Raw genomic sequence first — 22,360 nt, 5'->3', positions numbered from 1 at the left:
GGGAAAGGTGCAGGCTGTTCCCAGGATGGGGGGTGGGGACATGGGGGAGCCCTTGCTGGGCCTGCATTCTGAAATAGAATTTCCAAGGTGTCCTAGGAGCACAGGAAGAGGTTGTCTTTAGGAAAGACGCTGAGTTCTGGAGGAGGCAGAAGGAAGATGGACACGAAAGGAAGTCCCTTTCACACACGGTCTGCACTTGCCTTGTTTGGAGATGAGGAGGCTCTTTCCATGAGGAATGCACTCCACGAAGGGGACCTGATGCAGGCCCCACCACATGGAGTTGGGAGCACCTGACATCCCGGGAGGTGGAAAGCATGATCTCGATTTTCCTAACCTGATTTAATTAATCCTGATCAAATATGAAAGTTTGGAGCAACTTGGAAAATTGCCAGTTAGAAAAGCAAAACATCAGAATTCAAAGCTTTTTATACTTAGAGTTTTCTCTACATAAACTATGCTTGTGTGTAGGCAAGGATTGGGAAGGGATGTGCAAAATGGAGATATTTACTAAGATAATGTATTTTAAATGTTTTTATCAAATAACCAATATTTCTTAAAGTTTTGCTGCGTCATATTGAGTGACACCATCAGCTTTAATCATTTTTATAACATACGTTTTATTGATTTCAGAGAGGAAGGGAGAGGGAGAGAGAAACATCAATGATAGAGAATCACTGATCTGCTGCCTCCTGCACACCCCCTACTGGGGATCGAGCCCACAACCCTGGCATGTGCCCTTGACTAGAGTTGAACTGGGGAACTTTCAGTCCTCAGGCCAACACTCTATCCACTGAGCCAAACCGGCTAGGGCCATCAGCTTTAATCTTTAGAACATCCATGCAAGTTTAACCGTTGTTATCGAAGAGAAAATATTAAATTGCTGTCTAGTTTTGATTGAATATGATAATCTTAGTGAAATCGCAACTTCTTTTTTCTTGTAGCTTTTCCAATCCTTAGGGTGTACCTGAAAACAAATAAAAGAAGAAAATGAAAATAGCTCATAACCCCATTTTGTTAAAAAAATTTTTAAAAGGAGGATGGAAGTACCTATGTTTTTGAAAGCAAAAAGAGTAAAAACCTGCTTCCCACAAAACTTTCCCTTTCCCTAGAAGTCACTGGCCGCTGCCCATGCGCTGTCCATCCATCATATTGTAGCAGGATGTGCAGACATAGGTCCTTGACCTTTATCTTGCTCTCCCTGCAGTGAGGAGCTGGATGAGCTACACTACCAGGACACCGACTCGGACGTGCCAGAGCAGAGGGACAGCAAGTGCAAGGTCAAGTGGACCCATGAGGAGGTGAGTGACCCCGAGGGGCAATTACAGCAGGAGTGATGGCAGAGTGTGTGTGTGTGTGTGTGTGTGTGTGTGTGTGTGTGTGATGCCCTGGTAGGTGCAATGAAGAGGAGAAGCTGATGAAAGAAGTGGGTGGGCCTTTGATTCTCCCAGTTGTCTCTTCGCATAGCATTCTTGGGGACTCAATATTGAGGACTCCTGTGGGAAGGAGCACTTGTGTCTCTCAGACCTCAGGGCCAGCAATCACTGTTGTGTCTCTTAGAAGCTGGTGTATTCTGCATCATCATGAACAATGATTATGTTTCTTGTCCTTTAATTGCTACGAGGTTTAGCCACGTTTGCAACCCCCTTTATTATTGTTGTAACTTTGGACCTCAAGTTCTGAATTGATTTTCTTTTTATTCTTTAGTCAACTTTATGGAAGTATAATTTATATACAACCAAATACACCTTTTAAAAGTGAACAGTTCAACAGTTTTAACAAAACATTCCCTTTGTGTTCCATCTTTCCCATTTCCAGGCCGCCCCAATCTGTCTCTTGGCTTAATTTATTTTGCCTGTTCTTGAATGTCCTGTCAGTGAAATTGTACAGTTGTGCTCTTTTCTATTTGGCTTTTTTTGTTCAGCAAAATGTGTGAGTCACGAATTTGTTTGTTTTTATTGCTGAATAGTATTCCGTTGGATGGGTATGCCCCGTGTTTCGCTTGTTGTTGGGCTTTGAGGCTCTTTCTGGTTGTTGGCTATTGTGGATAGAGCGGCTGTGAGGATTCTTGATGAGTCTTTTTGAGGATTGTTTTCTCTCTGGGCAGGATACTTAGGTACAGCCATGGGACAGGTGTATGTTTAGTTTTATAGGAACTGCCAGGCCTTTTTCTAGATTGGTTGTACCATCTTAGATGCCTGCTGGCCTTATTTATTTATTTATTTTACTGTAGGAGTTGTAAATCCCTCATATATTATAAAAGATTAGAGGCCCAGTGCATGAAATTTGTGCACAGATAGGGTCCCTAGACCTGGCTGGCAATCAGGGCCGATAGGGGCCAGGCTGATCAGGGCTGGGCCGGAGAGGAGGCGACGGTCGCCAGGCTGGGCACGGAAGGAACGGATGCTGGACACCGATGCCGCCGGCGCCTCACCACCATGTGGTTCCTTGCCTCCCCCTCTCCTCCTTCCCTTGCTGCCGCACTGCCATTGTGCAGGTCGGACTTTTGGGGCCTGCCGGCTGGAGGGAGGAATCAGGCAAGGGAGGTTGGCTGCTGGCCCTTAGGAGGGAGCTGGCTCTCAGCCCCCCTGGGAAAGGGGCCATGAGGAGGGACCATGGGAGGTTGGCCGGCTGGGGGGGCGGGGGGGGGGGGGGACGGGGAGGGACCATGGGAGGTTGGCTGGCCTGGGAACGGGTAGGGGGAGGGCGGGAGGTCGGCCAGCTCAGGGAGGCTGGCTGTGGGAGCGCACTGACCACCAGGGGGCAGCTCCTGCGTTGAGTGTCTGTCCCCTGGTGGTCAGTGTGTGTCATAGCCACCAGTCGTTCCGGTCGCTTAGGCTTTTATATATATACTAGGGGCCCGGTGCACGAAATTCGTGCACTGGGTGTGTGTGTGTGGGGGAGTGTCCCTCAGCCCAGCCTGCCCCTCTCACATACTGGGAGCCCTCAGGCGTTGACCCCCATCACCCTCCAATCGCAGGATCGGCCCCTTGCCCAGGCCTGACGCCTCCGCCAGAGGTGTCAGGCTTGGACAGGGGACCCCCATCTCCCCCTGATCACTGGCTCTGGCCCCCGCCCAGGCCTGAGGCCTCTGGCCCAGGAATCATGCCTGGGCAGGGGACCCCCATCTCCCGCTGATCACTTGCTCCACCCCCCGCCCAAGCCTGACACCTCTGACCCAGGCTTCAGGCCTGGGCAAGGGGACCATCATATCCCCCCAATCCCCGGCTCTGCCCCCCGCCCAGGCCAGATGCCTCGGCCAGAGGAGTTGACCCTCATCACCCTCCGATCAGCAATCACCGGATCGGCCCCTTGACCAGGCCTGAGGCCTCTGGCAGAGGTGTCAGGCCTGGGCAGGGGACCCCCAGCTCCCCGTGATTGCAGGCTCCGCCCCTGCCCAGGCCTAACGCCTCTGGCCTAGGCGTCCGGCCCGGGCAGCGGGGACCTGCAGCTGCAGCGGCCCCGTGATCGTGGGCTCCGCTTTAGGCCCAGGCAAGGGACCCCTAGCTCCTGGGACTGCCAGCTTCGACAGTGCCCAGCTCCCATCGCTGGCTCCACCCCTACTTCCTGCTATCACTGGCCAGGGCGGCAAAGGCGCCTGATTCTCCGATCATGGCTGGGGGGCAGGGCAAAGGCGGCCCCAGGGCCGCCTTTGCCCTGCCCCCCAGCTCTTAGCTCCCCCCTGGGTTTCCAATCACTGTCAGTGGCAGGGGGCTTCTTCCTGCTTTCCCTTTCGTCTCCCTGCATTGTGCCTACATATGCAAATTAGCCGCCATCTTGTTGGCAGTTAACTGCCAATCTTAGTTGGCAGTTAATTTGCATATAGCCCTGATTAGCCAATGAAAAGGGTATCGTCATACGCCAATTACCATTTTTCTCTTTTATTAGTGTAGATAGATGCTTCTGCAGAGGAGTGCTAAGCCAGCCTTTCTGTCCATCCTATTGTGGACCGGGAAGTACTCAGCTTTTGTGGACTTTGAAGAATCAACAAGATGGGGTCCCTTCCCCAGAGCAGCTCTCTGCTTGGGATGGAGAGAAAAGACTGCACAGGCCCCTGGATGCACTCTGGTCTTCCATGGCGCCAGGAGGATTGCACTAAGGCTCCTAGCACGTTGGAGGCACTAGTAATTGTTGAAATACTTTAGGGGGAGAGTTAATGTTGTCTGAAGAGATAAGGGGAAGTTGGATGGATAAGGTTTGGAAATTCAGCAGTCAGGGGGGTAATTGTTGAAATACCTTTAGAAGGAGAGGCTACTGTTGTCTTAAGAGGTTAGGGGAAGTGTCATGGAGGAGGATTTGGAAATCCAGCAGTCAGGGACCTGTGTGAAACCGTGGGCAAGTCGGAATAGGAAATGTGTGGTAGGTGGACAAAAGCCAGTAGAGGAGCCCCGGTGTGGCTGGAGGGAGGCATCCTTGAAGGGGGGGGACGAAGAGTGGTTGGAAAAGAGGGATTAGGGCAGTGTCTGGCCCTTTAAAACAGTTCCTCATGTTGTGACCCAACCATAAAATTATTTTCGTTGCTACTGTTAGGAATCGTAATGTAAATATCGATATGCAGGATGTATTTTCATTGTTACAAATTGAACATAATTAAAGCATAGTGATTAATCACAAAAACAATATGTAATTATGTATGTGTTTTCCAATGGTCTTAGGCGACCCTTGTGAAAGGGTCATTCGACCTGCAACGGGGTCGTGACCCACAGGTTGAGAACCGCTGGATTAGGGCCAAGTTCTGGAGGGCCTTGCCAGCCAGGCTCGGGATACAGGCTGATTCAGCTGGCAGTGCAGAGCCATTGGAGGCTTTTAGAGCAGAGGGGTGACATGAGCATAGCTGGGCTTCAGAGGCGCTAACCTGTGCGTCGGGTGGATAAGAGATTTGGGGGTCCCAGCAGCAGTGCCGGGAGCTGAGGAGGGCACCGCCTGGGGCAGGGAAGAGACGATGCTGTGGAGAGACTAGGGCAGTCCAGGGTGGAGTTAACAGGTGGAGGAGGTTCCTGGGGTCCTGGAGGAGTTGGAGGCAAAATGTTTGTGTCAGCTACTGCAAGGACGGTGGTGCTGGAGATGGACATGGGAGGAAGGCAGGTGTGGGCCTGGCCAGGCTGGACGGCAGAGGAAGCCGGGGTGTCTGGGGATGGCTGGGTGTGAGCTGGCTCAGCTATAGGATTTATGGGGACTTTGTCCAGCACTGCTAGACTGGCCAAGCTGCAGCTGAGGGTCAGGATTTCTGTGGTGGCCTTTTTTCCTGTCCAGGAGAGAGCGGGGGAGGGGAAGGGAACACATAACATTAAATTTACCACTTTTAAGTGCACAGTTCAGTAGTGTTGAGTATATTCCCATGTGTAACAAATCTCTAGAACTTTCTCATCTTGCAAAACAATCTCTATACCTTTTAAACACTGATTCCTCATGCGTGGCATCTTAGTATTTGCCCTTTTGTGACTGGCTTCTTTCACTTAGCGTAATGTCCTTGAGGCTCATCTATGCAGCAGCATATGTCCGAACTTCCTTTTGTTTCAACGCTGAATAATATTCCACTGTCTAGATATGGCACTATATATGTAGTTTTTGTTTGCTTGTTTTCTTCAAGTAAAGTCGATTTCTCTCATTTTGGAAGCAGCTTTAAATACCTACCACCAACTTTCTCAAGCTCTTCACACTTCTTGTTTGTTCGTGCTAAAATGGGTCCGTGTGCATTCCAGCGAGGGGTGTTCATCTCCCTGCCCCCGGTGGCCCCACTCGGCCACGGCAGCACTGAGCAGGAGGGTGCGGAGCCAGCATGTTCCATTCGGAAGTTACCGACTCTAGACTCTAAATGTCTTAGCAAACACTCCTCTGGCTTAAAAGTGGAATTACCACTCAGAATTTATAGGTCCACAAATGGAGTGCTCCCTCTCCCCCTCTCTCTCTCTTTCTGTAAAATAAAAAAATAAAGAAGTAGTGCAAAAGTCAATAAAAAAAAAAAAAGAATTCACAGAAAAGGGGATTGGGGTTGAAAGGAGCCCTGGCTCCACCCACTGAATCGTTTACTTTATATATAAATATTAAACTTAAAAATCAATTTGAGCCCAGCCTGTGTGGCTCAGTGGTTGAACGTCGGCCCATGAACCAAGAGGTCACCAATTGGATGCCTGGTCAGGGCACATGCCTTGGTTGCGGGCTCCGTCTCCAGTGGGGGATGTGCAGGAGGCAGCCGATGATGATTCTCTCTCATTATTGATGTTTCTCTCTCCCTCTCCCTTCCTCTCTCTGAAATCAATAAAAACATATTTTAAAAAAAAGAATGGAAAGGCCTTACTACATTATTTTTAAAAAAAATCAATTTGAGGAATACTTTATGTACAACCCACTACAGTGACTTAGAGAATAATTCGATGAGTTTCTACCGAAGTATTACGTGCATCTTTCATCACCTTCACCTTATAGGACATTTTCATTACTCCCAAGAGTTCCATGCTCAAGCCCTTGGCTGCCCATCCTGCCTCCCTCCACCCCTGACCTCGGACAGCCACTGACTGCCTTTTTGTTCCTGAGGTTTAGTTTATAGTTTCTAGAATTTCATATGCATGGAGCCATACAGTGCTTATTCTTATGGCTGGCTTTATTTTTTTTCCCTTTTTTTAATCCTAACTTGAATCTACACTTACTGATTTTAGAGAGAGAGGAAGGGAGAGGGAGAGAAACAGAAACATTGATGAGTGAGAGAGAGAGAGAGAGAGAGAAACATTCATTGATTGCCTTCCATACTCACCCTGACAGGGGATCGAACCTGAAACCCAGGTATGTGGCCTGACTGGGAATCCAAACCCACAACCTTTTGGTGTACCGGAGGATGCTCCAAACCACTGGGCACCCCAGCCAGGGCTATGTCTTGCTTCGTTGTCATGATGATATTGAGATTCTGTGTTGTGTGAATCAGTAGTTCATTTTCAGGAGAATATTTGTGACAGACACTGTTTTGCCTTCTGACTGCTGTGTGTTCTGCCCATGTCTCCCCATCTTCAGAGCTGTGTCACTATCATCTCTGGCCTGAGTGCCTGGAATGGCCTCCTTTTGTCCTTCCTGTCCTCTCGCAGTCCCTTTCCCTGCAGCTACCCAAGTGACCCTCACAACAAGCATGTTGGACTGGGCCCACCCAGTGCTCAAATGCGTCAGGGGCTTTGCGTAACAACGCAGAGCCCCGAATCAATCCCGTGGTCTGGGCCCGGCCGTCCCCTCCAAGGGCCGTCCCCCTTGCATCGCTCTCTCTTGTGTTCCCTGCATTCCAGCTACACTAGACTTCTTGGAATGGGCCTTTCCTTTTTCCTCCCTGAATAGGCAGTTGCCACACACCTCTCCATGCCCCCAGCATCGTGGCTTTACTTTTGTCTGTGGGTGACGGATTGGCATCTGTCTCCCTCTGGGCCGTAAGTCCCTCAAGGTGAGTTGTAGCACCTGGCTCAGAGCAGGTCGTGCTGAATGGCTGAATGAGGCTGTTCCTGCACCCATGTGAGCTGAGCTCTCTCTCTGGTGTTGGCAGGATGAGCAGTTGAGGACCCTGGTGAGGCAGTTTGGACAGCAAGACTGGAAGTTCCTGGCCAGCCACTTTCCTGTGAGTGCAGCCCTTCTGTGGTCTCCTGCCCCAGGGCCAGGTTCTGAGTGACCAGACAGCGTTCCTGGGACAGACGTGCTGGTGCTGCCGAGCAGAAGAAAAGGGAGCTCCTCCCCAAACCCCACCCCACCCCCAGGCCCTTGCTTCCCAAACTGGAATTCCAGGCACCCTGATTCAGCATCACCACGCAGCAGCCTCAGCATGCCTGTAGTCTTTAGGCCCTGACCGGTGGCACGTAATCAGTGGCATATTTGCATTTCTTCCGGTGTTGGTGCTCAGCTTCTCAATAGCGAGACTGAAGCTGAGGGGAAATGGTACTTCCAGCAGGCTTTGTGGGGAGAGCTCCCTTAAGGGGTGTCCTCCAGACCCCCCTCCCAGGACTGCAGGTGTCTGCTTTGGAGAGGTGTATGGCTGGAGCTGCTGCCTGGCTTATTTCTTGGGTCACTCAGGGACCAAGTCACCAGACCTCCTCTGCCCCATTCCTCGTCTCCCTCTGATTAAAACAGCATGATCAGGGAAATAACGCTGCCCCAGAGGCAAGCACGCTGGCTTCCCATAGGGTACTTAGTTTGCCCAGTTCCATCCCGGTCCTTTGCAGCAAAGAGAAACCATGGGTATTCTGCCATGTGGCCATGCGTATGGTGGTTCCAGGAACAAGACAAAACCCATCTGAGCCGCCTGGCCAGACTATAGTCCCCCGAGCCCAGTGATCAAGCATGATGCAGGGCTGCCTCCCCAATTCTCATGATTCCTGTCCTCCCAGAATCGCACTGACCAGCAATGCCAGTACCGGTGGCTGAGGGTCTTGAATCCAGATCTTGTCAAGGGGCCGTGGACCAAAGAGGAAGACGAGACGGTAACTAGTGGGACAGTGTCTTGTACACAGTGGGCCTTCACTTACCCCGGGGAGTCAAGAGACTGCGTGCGAGGCTGCCCTTGCGTCTGGCTACAGGCTGGGTGTGTGTCCTCCCCTGGTCAGTTTTCGCACCTCTCATGGCTGCGGTGAGGCCCACGTGGAGAGAAGGTGCTGGTGTGAAGTGGGGGCAGGTTTGCTGCCCTCACCAGGCTTATTTCCAAGGTCATCGAGCTGGTGAAGAAGTACGGCACGAAGCAGTGGACGCTGATTGCCAAGCACCTGAAGGGCCGGTTGGGAAAGCAGTGTCGTGAGCGCTGGCACAACCACCTCAACCCCGAGGTGAAGAAGTCCTGCTGGACCGAGGAGGAGGACCGCATCATCTGTGAGGCCCACAAGGTGCTGGGCAACCGCTGGGCCGAGATCGCCAAGATGCTGCCGGGAAGGTGAGCGACGTCGGGGTTTGGGGATGGTGGAGACAGGCGGGGTGAGGCTCCCAGGTCGGGGAGAGCCGTGTGGGTGGATATCCCTCCAGTCTTCTCTGGAGTTGTTCACTTTGCCCAGAGACGCAGGAGTCCTTCAGACGGGCCTTTTTCTAGAGAATAAACTCCCTCCTCCTGTGGGGTCAAGGCCGGCATCTGGACGTCCAAACCACTGCTCTGTTTCCTCCTGCTCCTCCCCGGGCCTGGTCCCTCCAAGCCGGAGCCTCTTGGGTTCGCCAGGAGCATCGGGAAGACTCGGCTCCATTCTTGCCAGAATCTTCCTCCAGATCAATTCCCAGTCTCCTAAGTGGCGTATTGCTCCCCTACGTGTTCTCCGGTTTCTGGAAACATAAAACTGATGTTCACTATTGTCTTCTACCCTGTTCTCTTTGTCCTTGTGCATTTTTACCTTATTTTGCTTTATTTTTAATTCTTCTTTTCTCATGACACTGGGGTCCTGAAAGGTAGAGGGGATAGAATGCCAGCTGGTGTATTTCCCTTGAAGTATAAATGGGTCTGTTTTCAAACTCAAACCCGAGCGTGCTGTCCTTTCGGAGCTTCTCCTCGCACTGGGGTCGAACACTCGACCTCTTTGCCTCTGTGGCCTGTTGGCCCGGCTCACGCCACCAGCCCTGCCTTGGTCCCTCTCTGTTATACACAGCGAGCTCTTCTCTGGGCTGCCCCTGTGCCCCCTGCCTTAGGCCCAGTGTGTTCTCATCCTTCAGTTTTCAGTGGGAGTGTCATTTCCTCAGAGACGCTTTCTGTCCTTCCAGCCTGTGGTCCTTCCCTGATGACCTGGCCACAGTGCTCCCACCTGTCTTTTGAGCAGCTTGTACCCCAGTTGTAATGAGACCATGATGCCCGTCTCTCCTACTAGAGTGGACTCTGAATGTAGCCGCCCGTCTTCCTTGCCAGTGTGTCCCCAGTGCCTGGAGAGCAGTGTTTGCCACGTAATGGGCACTCCACAAATATATGGGAGCAAAAGAATGACGAGCATGGTAGCTTGGAGCACCCAGATCTGATCATTGTGGGCAGGAGGGCCGGGAGGTGTTTGGGTCAGGTTTCCTAGAAGGAACCTGAGATGCAGAGGTTAAAGGTCCAGGGGGTTTATGGAGGGAAGGGCTCTTGCCTGTGAGAGGAGGGGTGGAGAAGAATAGGGCAGGGGCCCAGCAAGATGGGGACTCAAAGTCTGGCCTTGACGTGGTACATGCTGTGTGTGTGTGTTTCCTGATGGTCTGCAGCGGGAGTGACCAGAGGTAGAGACCCTCCTCTTAGCCTGGTTGCTCAGCCAAGCTGTTGTTCTCTGTTCACAATCCAAGGGCAAAGCACTCTGCTTGGAGCCTCAGAAAGAAGTGCCTACTGTGTGTGATCACTTCTCTACTCCTGGGTACTAGGATTTAGCAGAGTGAGTGGAGATGCTCTGGGAATCGTTAAGTGCTAGAAACATGTGAGACTTCATCTAAGAGCTAAAAGACACCTTCGAGTTCCTCAGGTTGAACCCTCATGTACAGAAGTGGGAGCTCAGCTCAGGGAGGTCAGTGATGTGATTGGTGGCACACAGGCCCCAGGGTTCAAAGGTCCCTCGTTTGCCCCCGCAGGACAGACAATGCTGTGAAGAATCACTGGAATTCCACCATCAAAAGGAAGGTGGACATAGGAGGCTTCCTGAGCGAGTCCAAAGACTGCAAGCCCCCCGTGTACCTGCTGCTGGAGCTTGAGGACAAGGAGAGCCCCCAGAGTGGCCACCCCTCGGAAGGCCAGGTGAGACAGCTGCCTGGGGCTGCCCAGCCACGGGCCTGGCTCCAGGTTGGTTGGTAGGATTGATTGCAGGGTTACCCATCACCGTGTCACTTAACACCTGCTCTGCCCTCTTCATCTTGCCCAGGGCCGTTCATTAGTTCCTGCTGAGGGTCTCGGTGTGGCTGCGTGCCTCTCCTTGTCACACACACGTCTGCACATACCTGGCACTTGTCTGCCCACAGATGAAGCATGACAGAGCATGCTGACATAAAATTGAGTTCTCTGTCCTTATCAACACCTCCCTTCCTGCCTGTTTCTCTTTCTGGCTTTTTCATACTAAAAGCATGTTTGCAATTTTAAAAATTCCGGTTTATTGAAGTATAATTCACATGTAGCAAACATTCTTTGTGTTGAGGGATACAGTTCTGAGTCATGACAAAAACATACAGTCATCCACCACCACAGTCAGGGCACAGCACCTTTCCATCGCCCCTAGGCTCCTTGGGGCCCCTTCAGCCCTTCTCCAACCTTAGCTCCTGGCACCCTTCATCTGTTTCTGTCTCTGTAATTTTAATTTTATATGGTTTCCTAGAAAGGCATATAAATGGAGTCGTTTAGTATTACATTGCAATTGTAAAAGTGAAACCCCACACCCCAGAGCGAACTTCTTATCTACACTAATAAAAGAGGAAAATGGTAATTGGCATACGGCGATACCTTTTTCATTGGCTAATCAGGGCTATATGCAAATTAACTGCCAACTAAGATTGGCAGTTAACTGCCAACTAAGATTGGCAGTTAACTGCCAACAAGATGGCGGCTAATTTGCATATGTAGGCACAATGCAGGGAGACGAAAGGGAAAGCAGGAAGAAGCCCCCTGCCACTGACAGTGATTGGAAACCCAGGGGGGAGCTAAGAGCTGGGGGGCAGGGCAAAGGCGGCCCTGGGGCCGCCTTTGCCCTGCCCCCCAGCCATGATCGGAGAATCAGGCGCCTTTGCCGCCCTGGCCAGTGATAGCAGGAAGTAGGGGTGGAGCCAGCGATGGGAGCTGGGCACTGTCGAAGCTGGCAGTCCCAGGAGCTAGGGGTCCCTTGCCTGGGCCTAAAGCGAAGCCCACGATCGCGGCGCCCCCCGCTGCCACTGCAGGTCCCTGCTGCCTGGGCCGGACGCCTAGGCCAGAGGCGTTAGGCCTGGGCAGGGGCGGAGCCTGCAACCGCGGGGAGCTGGGGGTCCCCTGCCCAGGCCTGACACCTCTGCCGGAGGCCTCAGGCCTGGTCAAGGGGCCGATCCGGTGATTGGTGACTGGAGGGTGATGAGGGTCAACTCCTCTGGCCGAGGCATCAGGCCTGGGCGGGGGGCAGAGCCGGGGATTGGGGGGATATGATGGTCCCCTTGCCCAGGCCTGAAGCCTGGGTCAGAGGTGTCAGGCTTGGGCGGGGGGTGGAGCAAGCGATCAGAGGGAGATGGGAGTCCCCTGCCCAGGCATGATTCCTGGGCCAGAGGCCTCAGGCCTGGGCGGGGGCCAGAGCCAGTGATCGGGGGGAGATGGGCGTCCCCTGTCCAAGCCTGACACCTCTGGCCGAGGCATCAGGCCTGGGCAAGGGACCGATCAGGCGATCGGAGGGTGATGGGGGTCAACGCCTGAGGGCTCCTAGTATGTGAGATGGGGCAGGCTGGGCTGAGGGACACTCCCCCCCCCACCCCCCCCCGCCCCACACCCAGTGCACGAATTTCGTGCACCGGGCCCCTAGTTGATATTTTAAAAATAGATCTCACGAATCTTAAAAAATGAAGATTTCAAGCAAACGTCAAAGTGTGAAGATTTGACAGCCCTGGGTGTTGGTAACACACTTCACTGCTTTCTGGTCTTCCTGTCATCGTCAACTAGCAAACAACAAAGTTGTCTTTCAGGATAGAGCAGAGTAGACAGACCTCCCCTCAGACTCTGAAACTCCTGATGAGCCCAGGGCCTTAGTCAATGAGTTGGTTCAGCCATCTAGCATTTTAATGGTTCTATTGTGCTGGTTATTTCATTAAATTAAGGTTATATTCAGTTTATTGTCATTAGAAACAAAACTTGAATGGTTTTAATGGCTGTGTGTTATTTAAGGTTAAATCCAGTTTTAAAAATTTTACTTAAAAAAATTGTTCTGCTTTTTTGTGTGTTTTTTCTTTTGTGTGAAATCTAATGTTTTTGATATTAGAAACAAAACTTTTAAGGGTCAGTCTTGTAGCTAAATCACTGCTTGTTTGCTCAGTTGTTTCTTGAGAAAGTCTTAGAACTGGATAGTCATATTCTTAAAAAAACATTTTTTTTTTCTTTATAAGATATGGAATGCTTCATGAATTTCCATGTCTTCCCTGCATAGGGGTCATGCTCTGTATCATTCCAATTTTAGCATATGTGCTCCAAAAGCAAGCACTTAAAAAAACCTCTTAATACATTTTGCTAGATTACTTACCAGAATAGTTTTTCCTGTTAATGTGTAGATGGGAGCACCTCCTGTTTTCCCCACTAGTCAGTGTTCGCAATTACAAATTTCTCCCTTATTATTAAAGGTAATAAGTTAAAAATGAGGCTATGTGATATCTCACTGTCTTACAGGTTTCTCTTTCCACTTTGCTCAAGAGCAGCTAGGAAGTGGCACAGTTCTGTGACTCTGGAGCTTGCGTTCTCTCCTTGACTCCATTGTGCCCCCTTAACATGGGACCTTGCTCATTGCTCTCAATGTGGCCTCTTACCCATAGACTCCTGCACTGGGGTCTGTCTGCCAGGGTCACGTGTGAAGCTTTCTAAGGTTCTGCCAGAAGAGCTATTCCCATGAAGGATCTTCCTGTATTTTTATTTTCCCTGTCACAAAATTAGTATACACTCATTTTTCATTTTTTAATGAGTTTATTTCAGTCAAATTGATGACATCTTCCAAGTAGCAAGATCTCAAATGCTCTCTACACGAATTTTTCAAACTTTCATTTTGAAATAATATTAAGCGTACAGAAAAGTTGCAAGAATAGTACAAAGAACTCTCACATGACCTGTACTGGGTTCATTTTTAGTTTTTTAACACTGGCCAGTTCTTTCTTACACACATTTTTATTTTTTATCTGAGACATTTGAAGGTCAGTTACATACATTGTGCCTCTCTATCCATTAAGATTTCAGTGTGTGTTTCCTCAGAACCCAAGCATTCACTTATATAACCATAGCACAGTTAACGTCTAATTCAGGAAATTTAACACTGATTCAGGACTTTTTTTTTTTTTTTTTTTTACTTCGATCTAATCTATAGTCCATATTCCATTTTTTCCTGTTCCTGATCCAGGATTAGACATTGCATTTAGTTGTCCTATCTCTTTTTGCCCACTTTTAACTGCAGTCTTTCATGATGTTGATATTTTATTTTAGAGACTCTCAATTTGGGTTCCTTATTCGATTCAGATTGTGCGATTTTTAGCTGGAATATGGCATGATCTTTATCTCATAACAGAAGCTCCACTAACGGTGTGTCCTGTGTCCAACAGGGAAGTCTTGGGACCAGCTGGTCCCCAGCGCTCCCTGCCATGAAGGAGGAGGACAGCAGTGAGGAGGAGACCTCAGCAGCAGCCCCGACTGAGGAGCAGGAAGCTGTCCCTGCAGAGCTGGACCGAGTGTGCACACCAGAGCCCTTAGACGACACCCCCAAGCGTGAAGACCAGGAGGGCTCCTCGCCAGAAATCAGCCTGCCGTATAAGTGGGTGGTGGAGGCTGCCAACCTCCTGATTCCAGCCGAGGGGTCCAGCTTCTCGGAAGCCCTGGACTTGATCGAGTCGGTAATGTTGGTCACAGCATTTCCAGCAGGGAGTCCTCTCGTGGGCGGGCATCCTTGTGTTCACTCATTATCCCAACAGCATTTACTGGGCAGATGCTAAATGCCCAGCCTGCAGCCAGGGCCTGGACGTTGAGCTGCCATATGGTCCCTGCCCTCAGGAGTCTCCTGACTCATGATGTACAGCACAGGGTGGGGTGGGAGGGTTCCCCAGGGGAGGCTGCGCTCTGAGTTCTGAGGGATGATGACGGGGAGGGTGCTTGGGCCGATAACAGAGTACAGTTGAGCATGGTGTTTGCAGCACCACAGGTGGTTGGGAGTCCCTGGAGAGGGACCTGGGAACTGGTGGGGCGGGAGCAGTGAGTGGGTTCTGATTACTCAGGTGTTGCAGCCGTAAGGCCGAGCTGGCTGTGGACTGTGCTCCTTGGGAGAGAGCTCTGCAGTGGGAGATGCACCTCTTGGTGTGACATCCCCAGCTCCCACCTGCATCAGCCAGGCCTGTGTTGTGGAATGGTTTCAGGAGGTGATGGGCAAGAGGCCTGGCCAGTTACATACCTTGTGCCTCTTTATCCATTAATATTTCAGTATGTGTTTCCTAAGAGCACAGGCATTCACTTATATCACCACAGTACAGTTACAGCTAACTCAGGAATTTAACACTGATACTGAACTCCAGGGGCAGTGGAGTTTGGTATATTTACCTTCCTACTTGGCCTTTCCCCTCCTTGGTAAAAATAGTGACATTTGTTGAACATCTGTTAAATGCCAGCCTCTGAGCTTGATGTGAAGTCCACCCAGTATTCGGTGAGGTGTGTCCTTTCTCTGTTTTGTAGATGAGGCTGCGGCTCAGAGAGGTCAAGTTGTGTACCCAGGGTCACACAGCAAGTCAGCTGGGTGATCTTGACCATTGTGCTGTGTCTTGCTTAATGGTGGTTGGGTGGCACGTCCCTAGGGAGCCATCTCTAAAACCCTCTGACTCGGAGTCTCATCTTTTAGCCCCAGTGGCTGGGACTGCACCCGGCTACAGGGTCTGTCTGTTGTGTCCCTTCCACTCCAAGGAATTCTCACAGTATCTTGAGAAGCAGGCCTGAGTGTTCTTCAATCTGCAGCACACAGCTCCGAGGCTGCCACGTGAGGCCCCGTCCTTCTGGGCCCTAAGGGGACTGTTGAGATGAGAGTTGTGCCCGGCACTGTTGGCACTTCGTTGTGTTGCCATCTCCATCCTCAGCCTGTTCTGCATCTTCCTCCAGTTACTGGGCACAGAGAAGGAGGGAGGGGAGCACCCAGTGTATGGGAGGAGCAATGCTTAGTAATTACCATATCCAATATTTGAATGCCTACTATGTGCCAGCCTTGTTACTGGCTACCTGCATACCTGTTCTCTGTTCGTCCTCTAACAGCCCTGGAAGTGGGTGGTGGGCTCATCACCAGCAAGGGAATCCCAAGTCAGAGGTCAGGAGGCTTGTCTGGCATCACACAGCAGGTGAGTGCCAGGGCTCGGAGTTCAGGCCCAGCAGCCGAGGAAGGAGCTACATTTGTAGGAAAACGGCCCTCACTTGCTCCCCTGCAGGAAGTCCTTGCAGGATGTGCTTCTATTAGATGCCATCAACTCTAGGGCCTCCCCAGCTGTGGGGCTTGTGCTGAAGGTGGGCCAGAGTCAGACTGCCCTGCGCTGGCCTCCAGCACTAGGAATGAACTGCCCACCTTCCCGCGAGTCTCGGGGACCAGAAGTCATCACTGGTGTCCAGCTTCACGCAAGGCAGACCCTCCAGGACCAAAGTGGAAGCTTCTGTCCAAGTCGTTAGTCTGGACAAGATCTGGGTGTGCCTCTCGGGATTGATTGCTCTTAGACACTGGTGGGCAGGTGCATCCTTTTTGGCCTGGGCTCCTCAGTGTGGGATTGGAAACAGCCTCTGTGAAGGGGCGAGGGAGCACCGTGAGGAGCACAGGAGCTGCCTCCCCCCCAGGAATGTGGCCACAGCCTCGCGCCCATGACTTACCCACGTAGTGATCTATATTGACGGAAAACCTAAACATGCGGGGGGAGATTTATAACAAGATGTTCATAAAACAGTTAAATAACTGATGTAGTCATATGATGGAGTATTTTGCAGTCATAAAAGTCATTATAAAAGTTGGAAATTTTTCACCATTTATTCATAGTAAACATTTAACTCATAGGTAATAGAATCAGGCATGATTATTTCTGCTTTACAGACATTTTAAATGGAACAAAAAGCAGGATATAGAAGTGATTTATACTAACGTTAAAAACATGCAAAATACTAGAAATGCATGATAACAGTAAATTCTAAATTCCAGTAGTGGTTTCCCACCTGAAGGCAGAGGATGTTGAGTGGGCAGGTGAACATGGGGTCTCAGTGATAAGGTTTTATTTCTTTAGCTTATTGATGGATATTTGGGTTTCTTTGTATTTTTCTTTGTGTTTTTTATATTTTAAATAGTGCCTGGAACATTTTTTAAATAACAGCCAGCAGCCTATGCACAACATACCTTCAGTATTATTCACAAACATAGATATGCAGGTGTAGAAGATTTATATTTCTTCGGGGAAATGGGAGAAATTGTTAATGATGATTGTTCCTGGGCTGTGGGATCATACTTGGCACGCGTGTATTTTCCTTCAGTGAGTAAGTCCTCGTATCTGCTGGAAGAAAAGCAGGCAAATTGCAGTGATTACTAACCTCTCCTCTCTGGGCAGGACCCCGACGGTTGGTGTGACCTGAGTAAGTTTGACCTCCCCGAAGAGCCGTCCCCAGAGGGCAGCGTCCACAGCAGCCCAGAGCAGCCACAGCTGTCGCAGTGGCCGGCCCCTTCGCCTCGCCAGTCTGTTGCCCCGGGGCCCAGCGTGACCGAGTACCGCCTGGACGGCCATACCATCTCAGACTTGAGCCGGGGCAGCCGGGGCGAGCTGATCCCCATTTCCCCCAGCACTGAAGTGGGGGGCTTGGGCATTGGCACCCCGCCTTCCATGCTCAAGCGGCAGAAGAAGAGGCGTGTCGCCCTGTCTCCTGTCACAGAAAACAGCGCCAGTCTGTCCTTCCTGGACTCCTGTAACAGCCTCACCCCCAAGAGCACTCCCGTCAAGACCTTGCCCTTCTCGCCCTCCCAGGTGTGTGGACCCCACCCCAACTGCTCACTGGGTTTTGTTTACAGACTCCCAGTTCCCAGTGCAGGGCCTTGCACGCAGGCACATGTACTCATGGGTTGTCTGCCGTGTGGGAGGGCTGGCGATGAAGGGTGAGCAGACACAGGCCTGGCTTTCCCTCATGAAGCTTACATTCTGGCAGGAGGACCAATTAATAATAATAAAAAAGGCCCAAGTAAACATGGTAAATGGAATAACGGAAAAGGCTTTTGCTGCATCTCGTCTGGGGGCTGGGGGGGAGGTCATCTAGGAAGGCTTCCATGAGGAGGAATTGCTTGAGCTGAGGATAGTGGGTGATAACTGCGCTGAGGATAGTGGGTGATAACTGCGCAGAGAAGGGAAGGGGCTCAGTATTTGGTAAAAGAATCAGTTTATTGAGCAACTATTTCACATCGGCTTCTTTGTCACTGGGGAGCACAGGTGGGAAGGCCAGCCCCTCACTAGTATTGGGGACAGGCTTGTGAGGAATGAGCTGGTGCAGAATGTAGTGTGGGAAGAGCTCTGACGATAGCAGTTGAGAGTTTACTGTGATCTGAGTACTGCTCCCGAGGGCCCTGTCTTTCCTAGAGGTTGAGGGACGCACGGGGGCAGGCTTTCTGGAGAATGGTGCCTGAACGAAGGTGCAGAGATGGGGAGGGCGAGTGAGTGAAGTCAGAGCCAGGAGGGATTGGTGGGGGGTAGCATGGGGGCAGGAGCCTTGGAGGGCCTTGGGTGTAACTAAGGGTATGTACTGCCCTGGGGACTGCGGGGATGGGGCAGCAGGGCTTTGCGAGGGTGCACCGGAGGGGTGGGGGAGAGGCGCAGGTCTTAGAGCTCCCATGTCCTGGACAGGAGCAGGGTGAATGGAGGCTCCCTCCCTCCCGTGAGGATGTGAGAGAGCAAGGCCAGAGGTGGCCTGTTTCCAGAGGCTGCACCATCATCTGCAGTAGAGGGGCGGAGGCCAGGCCCATTGTTGGGGATGCTTGTTTTCCCAAGAGAGGCTGGTGTTCCTCTGCTAGAGCTGCCGTAACAAAGTACCACACACGGTTGCTTAGCAGAAGCTTATTTTCTCAGTTCTGGAAGGAATGGGCAGGGTTGGTTCCTTCTGAGGCCTCTCACTTTGGCTTGCAGATAGCTGACTTCTCCCTGTGTCTTCACATGGTCTTCCCTCTGTGTAGGTGTGGATCATAATCTCTATCTTCTCATAATCTCTTACTTCTTATAATCGTCCAAGGGCACCAGTCTTATTGGATTAGGGCCCACCCACATGGCCTCACGTTACCTTAATTATCTCTTTAAAGGCTGTGCCTCCAAATACAGTCACAGTATGTGACTTCAACGTATAAATTTGGGGAGAGCACAATTTAGCCCATATTGGACCCCAAGTGAGAACTACAGGCTGGAGGAGGAAGACAGCAGAGCCTTGAGCTGCCCAGGCCGCAGCCCAGGATGACGGGATGAGGTGGCCGCCTTGCTTCGGGGACCCCACACAGGGCAGTGGACCTGAGGCCTGCAGATGGACCTAACTACCAAGGGCAGAGACAGGGAGAAGGGAATGCTTCAGACTTGCCTCCGGTCTGGATTTGAGTCCTGCCTGGAGAAGTCACAAGAATCTAATTCCCTCCAAACCTCATTTTTCTTATTTAAAAAGGCGTTCACAACAGTACCTACACCCCAGAGGGTCTGAGAACACGACGTTCTTGGTGTAAAGTGTGTAGCTTTGGCGGGAGAAGGTGCTCTTTAATGCCGCCATCAGCCACTGCCGCCCGCCGTGGTCGTCCCCTGTCCATTACAGGTCCTGTAAGAGCTGTTCCCACACCGTCCGTGTTCTTTGTCCTAAGTGCACCGTCAGCAGCCTGGCCAAAGGGGACGGGCCATGACCAGCCCAGTGATACATGAGCCCACTGGGTGGGCGCCTGCTGATCTGTCTCGGCCTTTTTCTCTGGTGCCTGGCAGGAGGGGAGTCTCCCATATCAGGAGGGACCTCTGTCAGAGCAGACGTGGTGGGAGGAAGAGAGGGTCTCACCCCACCTGCAGGTCACCCCTTTGTCTTGTTTCCTTTGTCTTCCCTGGCAGTTTCTGAACTTCTGGAACAAGCAGGACACACTGGAGCTGGAGAGCCCCTCGCTGACATCCACCCCCGTGTGCAGCCAGAAGGTGGTGGTCACCACGCCCCTGCACCGGGACAAGACGCCCCTGCACCAGAAACACACTGCGTGAGTGCTGTGCCCCCCGCCACCCCCCCCCCCCCCCCCCGCTGGCCCACGAGTGTAGGACCGGTCCCTCCCCCAGCAGGGCCGGGGCCAGGATCACTGGTCAGGAAAGGGCATCCTTGGAGAAACACCTGAGAATCGGTTATCGGAAGGCAGCCTCCTGGCCACCACGCCTCTTCGTCTCTTCGTCTCTTCGTCTTTGTCGGGATAGTCGTGCGTTGTCATTGTTCTGATTCTTCTTATATTTTAATCTCGTGGTTTTCTAATCTCGAAAACGGAGAGGGTCCAAATTGCTATGAGAAACTTAATCTCTCTATCTTTATGCGTTTCAAGCACAAATCCACTGTTGAGTAGCCTTACGCGGAGGACGAAAGTGCCCCCAGTTCTGTCTCGCTCAGTCAGAAGCGAAGGCTGCATCCACCTGCCACGCCCGGACAGGTTGTAGGCCTCCTTGTGTATTCATGATTCTTTTTTTTTTAAGTGTTAGAAATTGTATTACAGTTAACATTCCACAAGGTCATATTCCTACAAATCAAACAGAAGGAAATTCAATATGACACGGTGAATTCAAACTCATCTCTGGTAACATTTGGTCTTTCATTGCAAATGTCAAAAATGGAATTACTTTAACTTAACAAAAAGTTTTTGGAAAGTCAAACCTGCTGTCCATTCGTGTTAGATCAGAAAGCTGTTGTCTTCATTCATTTCATGAAATCCATGTTAAATAACACTGTCTTGGTGGTATAGTGTCACACCATTCTTGTGGTAAACCATTTTCCTCTACTTTTCATAGTGGAAATTTCTCGCTGGCAGGGTCCATTGGAGACTCTTCAAGCTGCCTGGTGTAAATGCTTCCACCAATATCTATTAGCAACTCAGTCCCAAGATTCGCTTTTTTGCTACATAAAATACAAACTTTTGCAAAGATTTTCTCTCTCTCTTTTTTAATGTTTTTGATTTTTAGAGAGAGGAAGGAGAGAGGGACAGAAACAGGGATGAGAGAGGAACAGAAACAGGGATGAGAGAGGAACATTATCGATGGCAACCTGCACGCCCCCAACCGGAGAGCAAGCCTGCAATCTGGTGACCTCTTGGTTCATGGTCTGGTGCTCAACCACTAAACCACACTGGCAGGGCACTGAGATTTTCCTTATCATTGATAAAACTCCAGGGTCCCAGTGTTCACAATGGTCACACTCCTATAAAAGAGCTGTACTTGTTCAGAACCATCATCAACCAAATTTAATTTTAATCTTGTTAAATCTGAGCCCTTCAGCAGGTACGCTGCAGCCTCAGAAGGAAGTGACACTTGTCTTTCTCCTTTTCCTTCTCATCTGTGTTCCTTCTGCTGCTCCAACTTTGCTACTTTCCTCAACACGAAGATCGCCTGTGCTTTTCATTCCTCTTAGGTCCTTAGTTCCACCTGGTGGTAGCTTCCTTCTGTCTGGAGGCCGTCCTTGAGTGTTCTGTAGAGGGAGCCTGCTGGTGATGAATTCTTCAGCTTGTGTGTAGCTGAAAAGTTGCCTTAGTTTTTGGAAGCTGTTTTTGCCGGGTATAGAATTCTGGGTGACAGCCCCCCCCCCCCCCCCCCCCCCCCGTTTTCTGCTCTTTCCCGCCGGCTGCGTCTTCTGGCTTCCAGAATTGCGTTTCTTCCGTTTCTAAGCCATCTTATGTGCTTCCTTTTCCGTCAGCCTCCCTCCGTGCTCTAACAGCTTCTCCTGTCAGTTCTTGCTGACACGGTGACTTCAGGAGGTTCTAGAATTCTCATGTTTGTTGTAAAAGTTCCGTGTCTCACATAGATGTTGGGCCATGTCTCAGATTCATTCATGCCTCTGAACCGTGAGGTCTTTCCTTTTGACCAGCGCTGATCTGCCCGCGCATCCTTACAGAGGGCTCTGTGCGTCTCTGGGGTGGGATGTAACAAGGATATGGGAACCGATTGACTGGGTGATCCCTGTCCAATCTCGCAGTCCCAAGGAAGGAAGAAAAGAATGGTTTGTATTCTTCTAGCTTTTACCTCCCTGTGGAATGGCTGGCAGGCCCAGGGAAGTGGCTGGAGCGGCAGCCCTAGGCACCGTGTCTCGGATTGGCCACTGCCCCCGAGTTCTCCACAATCTGGGGTGTTTCTCACATCCTTGGACCTGCCCCAGGGAGGCTGTGGGAGTCGGCTGTGGTGATGCCTCCTGTTGACTGAGGTCGCACAGGCCTCCTGCAGGTGGAGCCTGGCACGTGCTGTCCGCCGAGGTTTGCCCACAACCGGCGGCCTGGCCGTGGGCACCTCTTCTGTCCCTTCCCCAGCAGGCTTCTCCATCGCAGGCAGAAATCACACATTGCTAGAAGCGTCCTAGTGTTTCTGCCTGCGGACCGACCCTGCCTAGGTTTCTCTCTGCTAAAGCTTTCCCTCCACGTGTCTGTCCCCACTGTGGTCATTCTGAGGAGACTGGGGAAGACGGTCAGTTCAGCATGTGCGTTGGCCTCACCATCTCACGCCTGGTGTCTGCCCGGCCTTGCCCTAACGGTGCTGTTGC

General features: G+C 51.2%; 1 protein-coding gene across 1 annotated transcript in view; it reads left to right on the top strand.

The window, feature by feature from the left end:
• Positions 1-22,360, top strand: part of MYBL2 (MYB proto-oncogene like 2) — a 30,353-nt gene that overhangs the window by 2,458 nt on the left and 5,535 nt on the right. Inside the window, exons 2-9 of the mRNA XM_081097743.1 lie at positions 1,205-1,298; positions 7,517-7,588; positions 8,352-8,444; positions 8,667-8,887; positions 10,522-10,684; positions 14,188-14,475; positions 17,194-17,604; positions 19,696-19,835. Of these exons, the coding sequence (XP_080953869.1) occupies positions 1,205-1,298; positions 7,517-7,588; positions 8,352-8,444; positions 8,667-8,887; positions 10,522-10,684; positions 14,188-14,475; positions 17,194-17,604; positions 19,696-19,835 (1,482 nt within the window). The remainder of the gene's footprint in view (positions 1-1,204; positions 1,299-7,516; positions 7,589-8,351; positions 8,445-8,666; positions 8,888-10,521; positions 10,685-14,187; positions 14,476-17,193; positions 17,605-19,695; positions 19,836-22,360) is intronic.

Source organism: Myotis nattereri (assembly GCF_964212035.1).
Source record: "Myotis nattereri genome assembly, chromosome: 8".
NCBI lineage: Eukaryota > Metazoa > Chordata > Mammalia > Chiroptera > Vespertilionidae > Myotis > Myotis nattereri.
The sequence above is the reverse complement of the archived record's forward strand: the minus strand, read 5'-3'. Positions and strand labels throughout refer to the sequence as shown.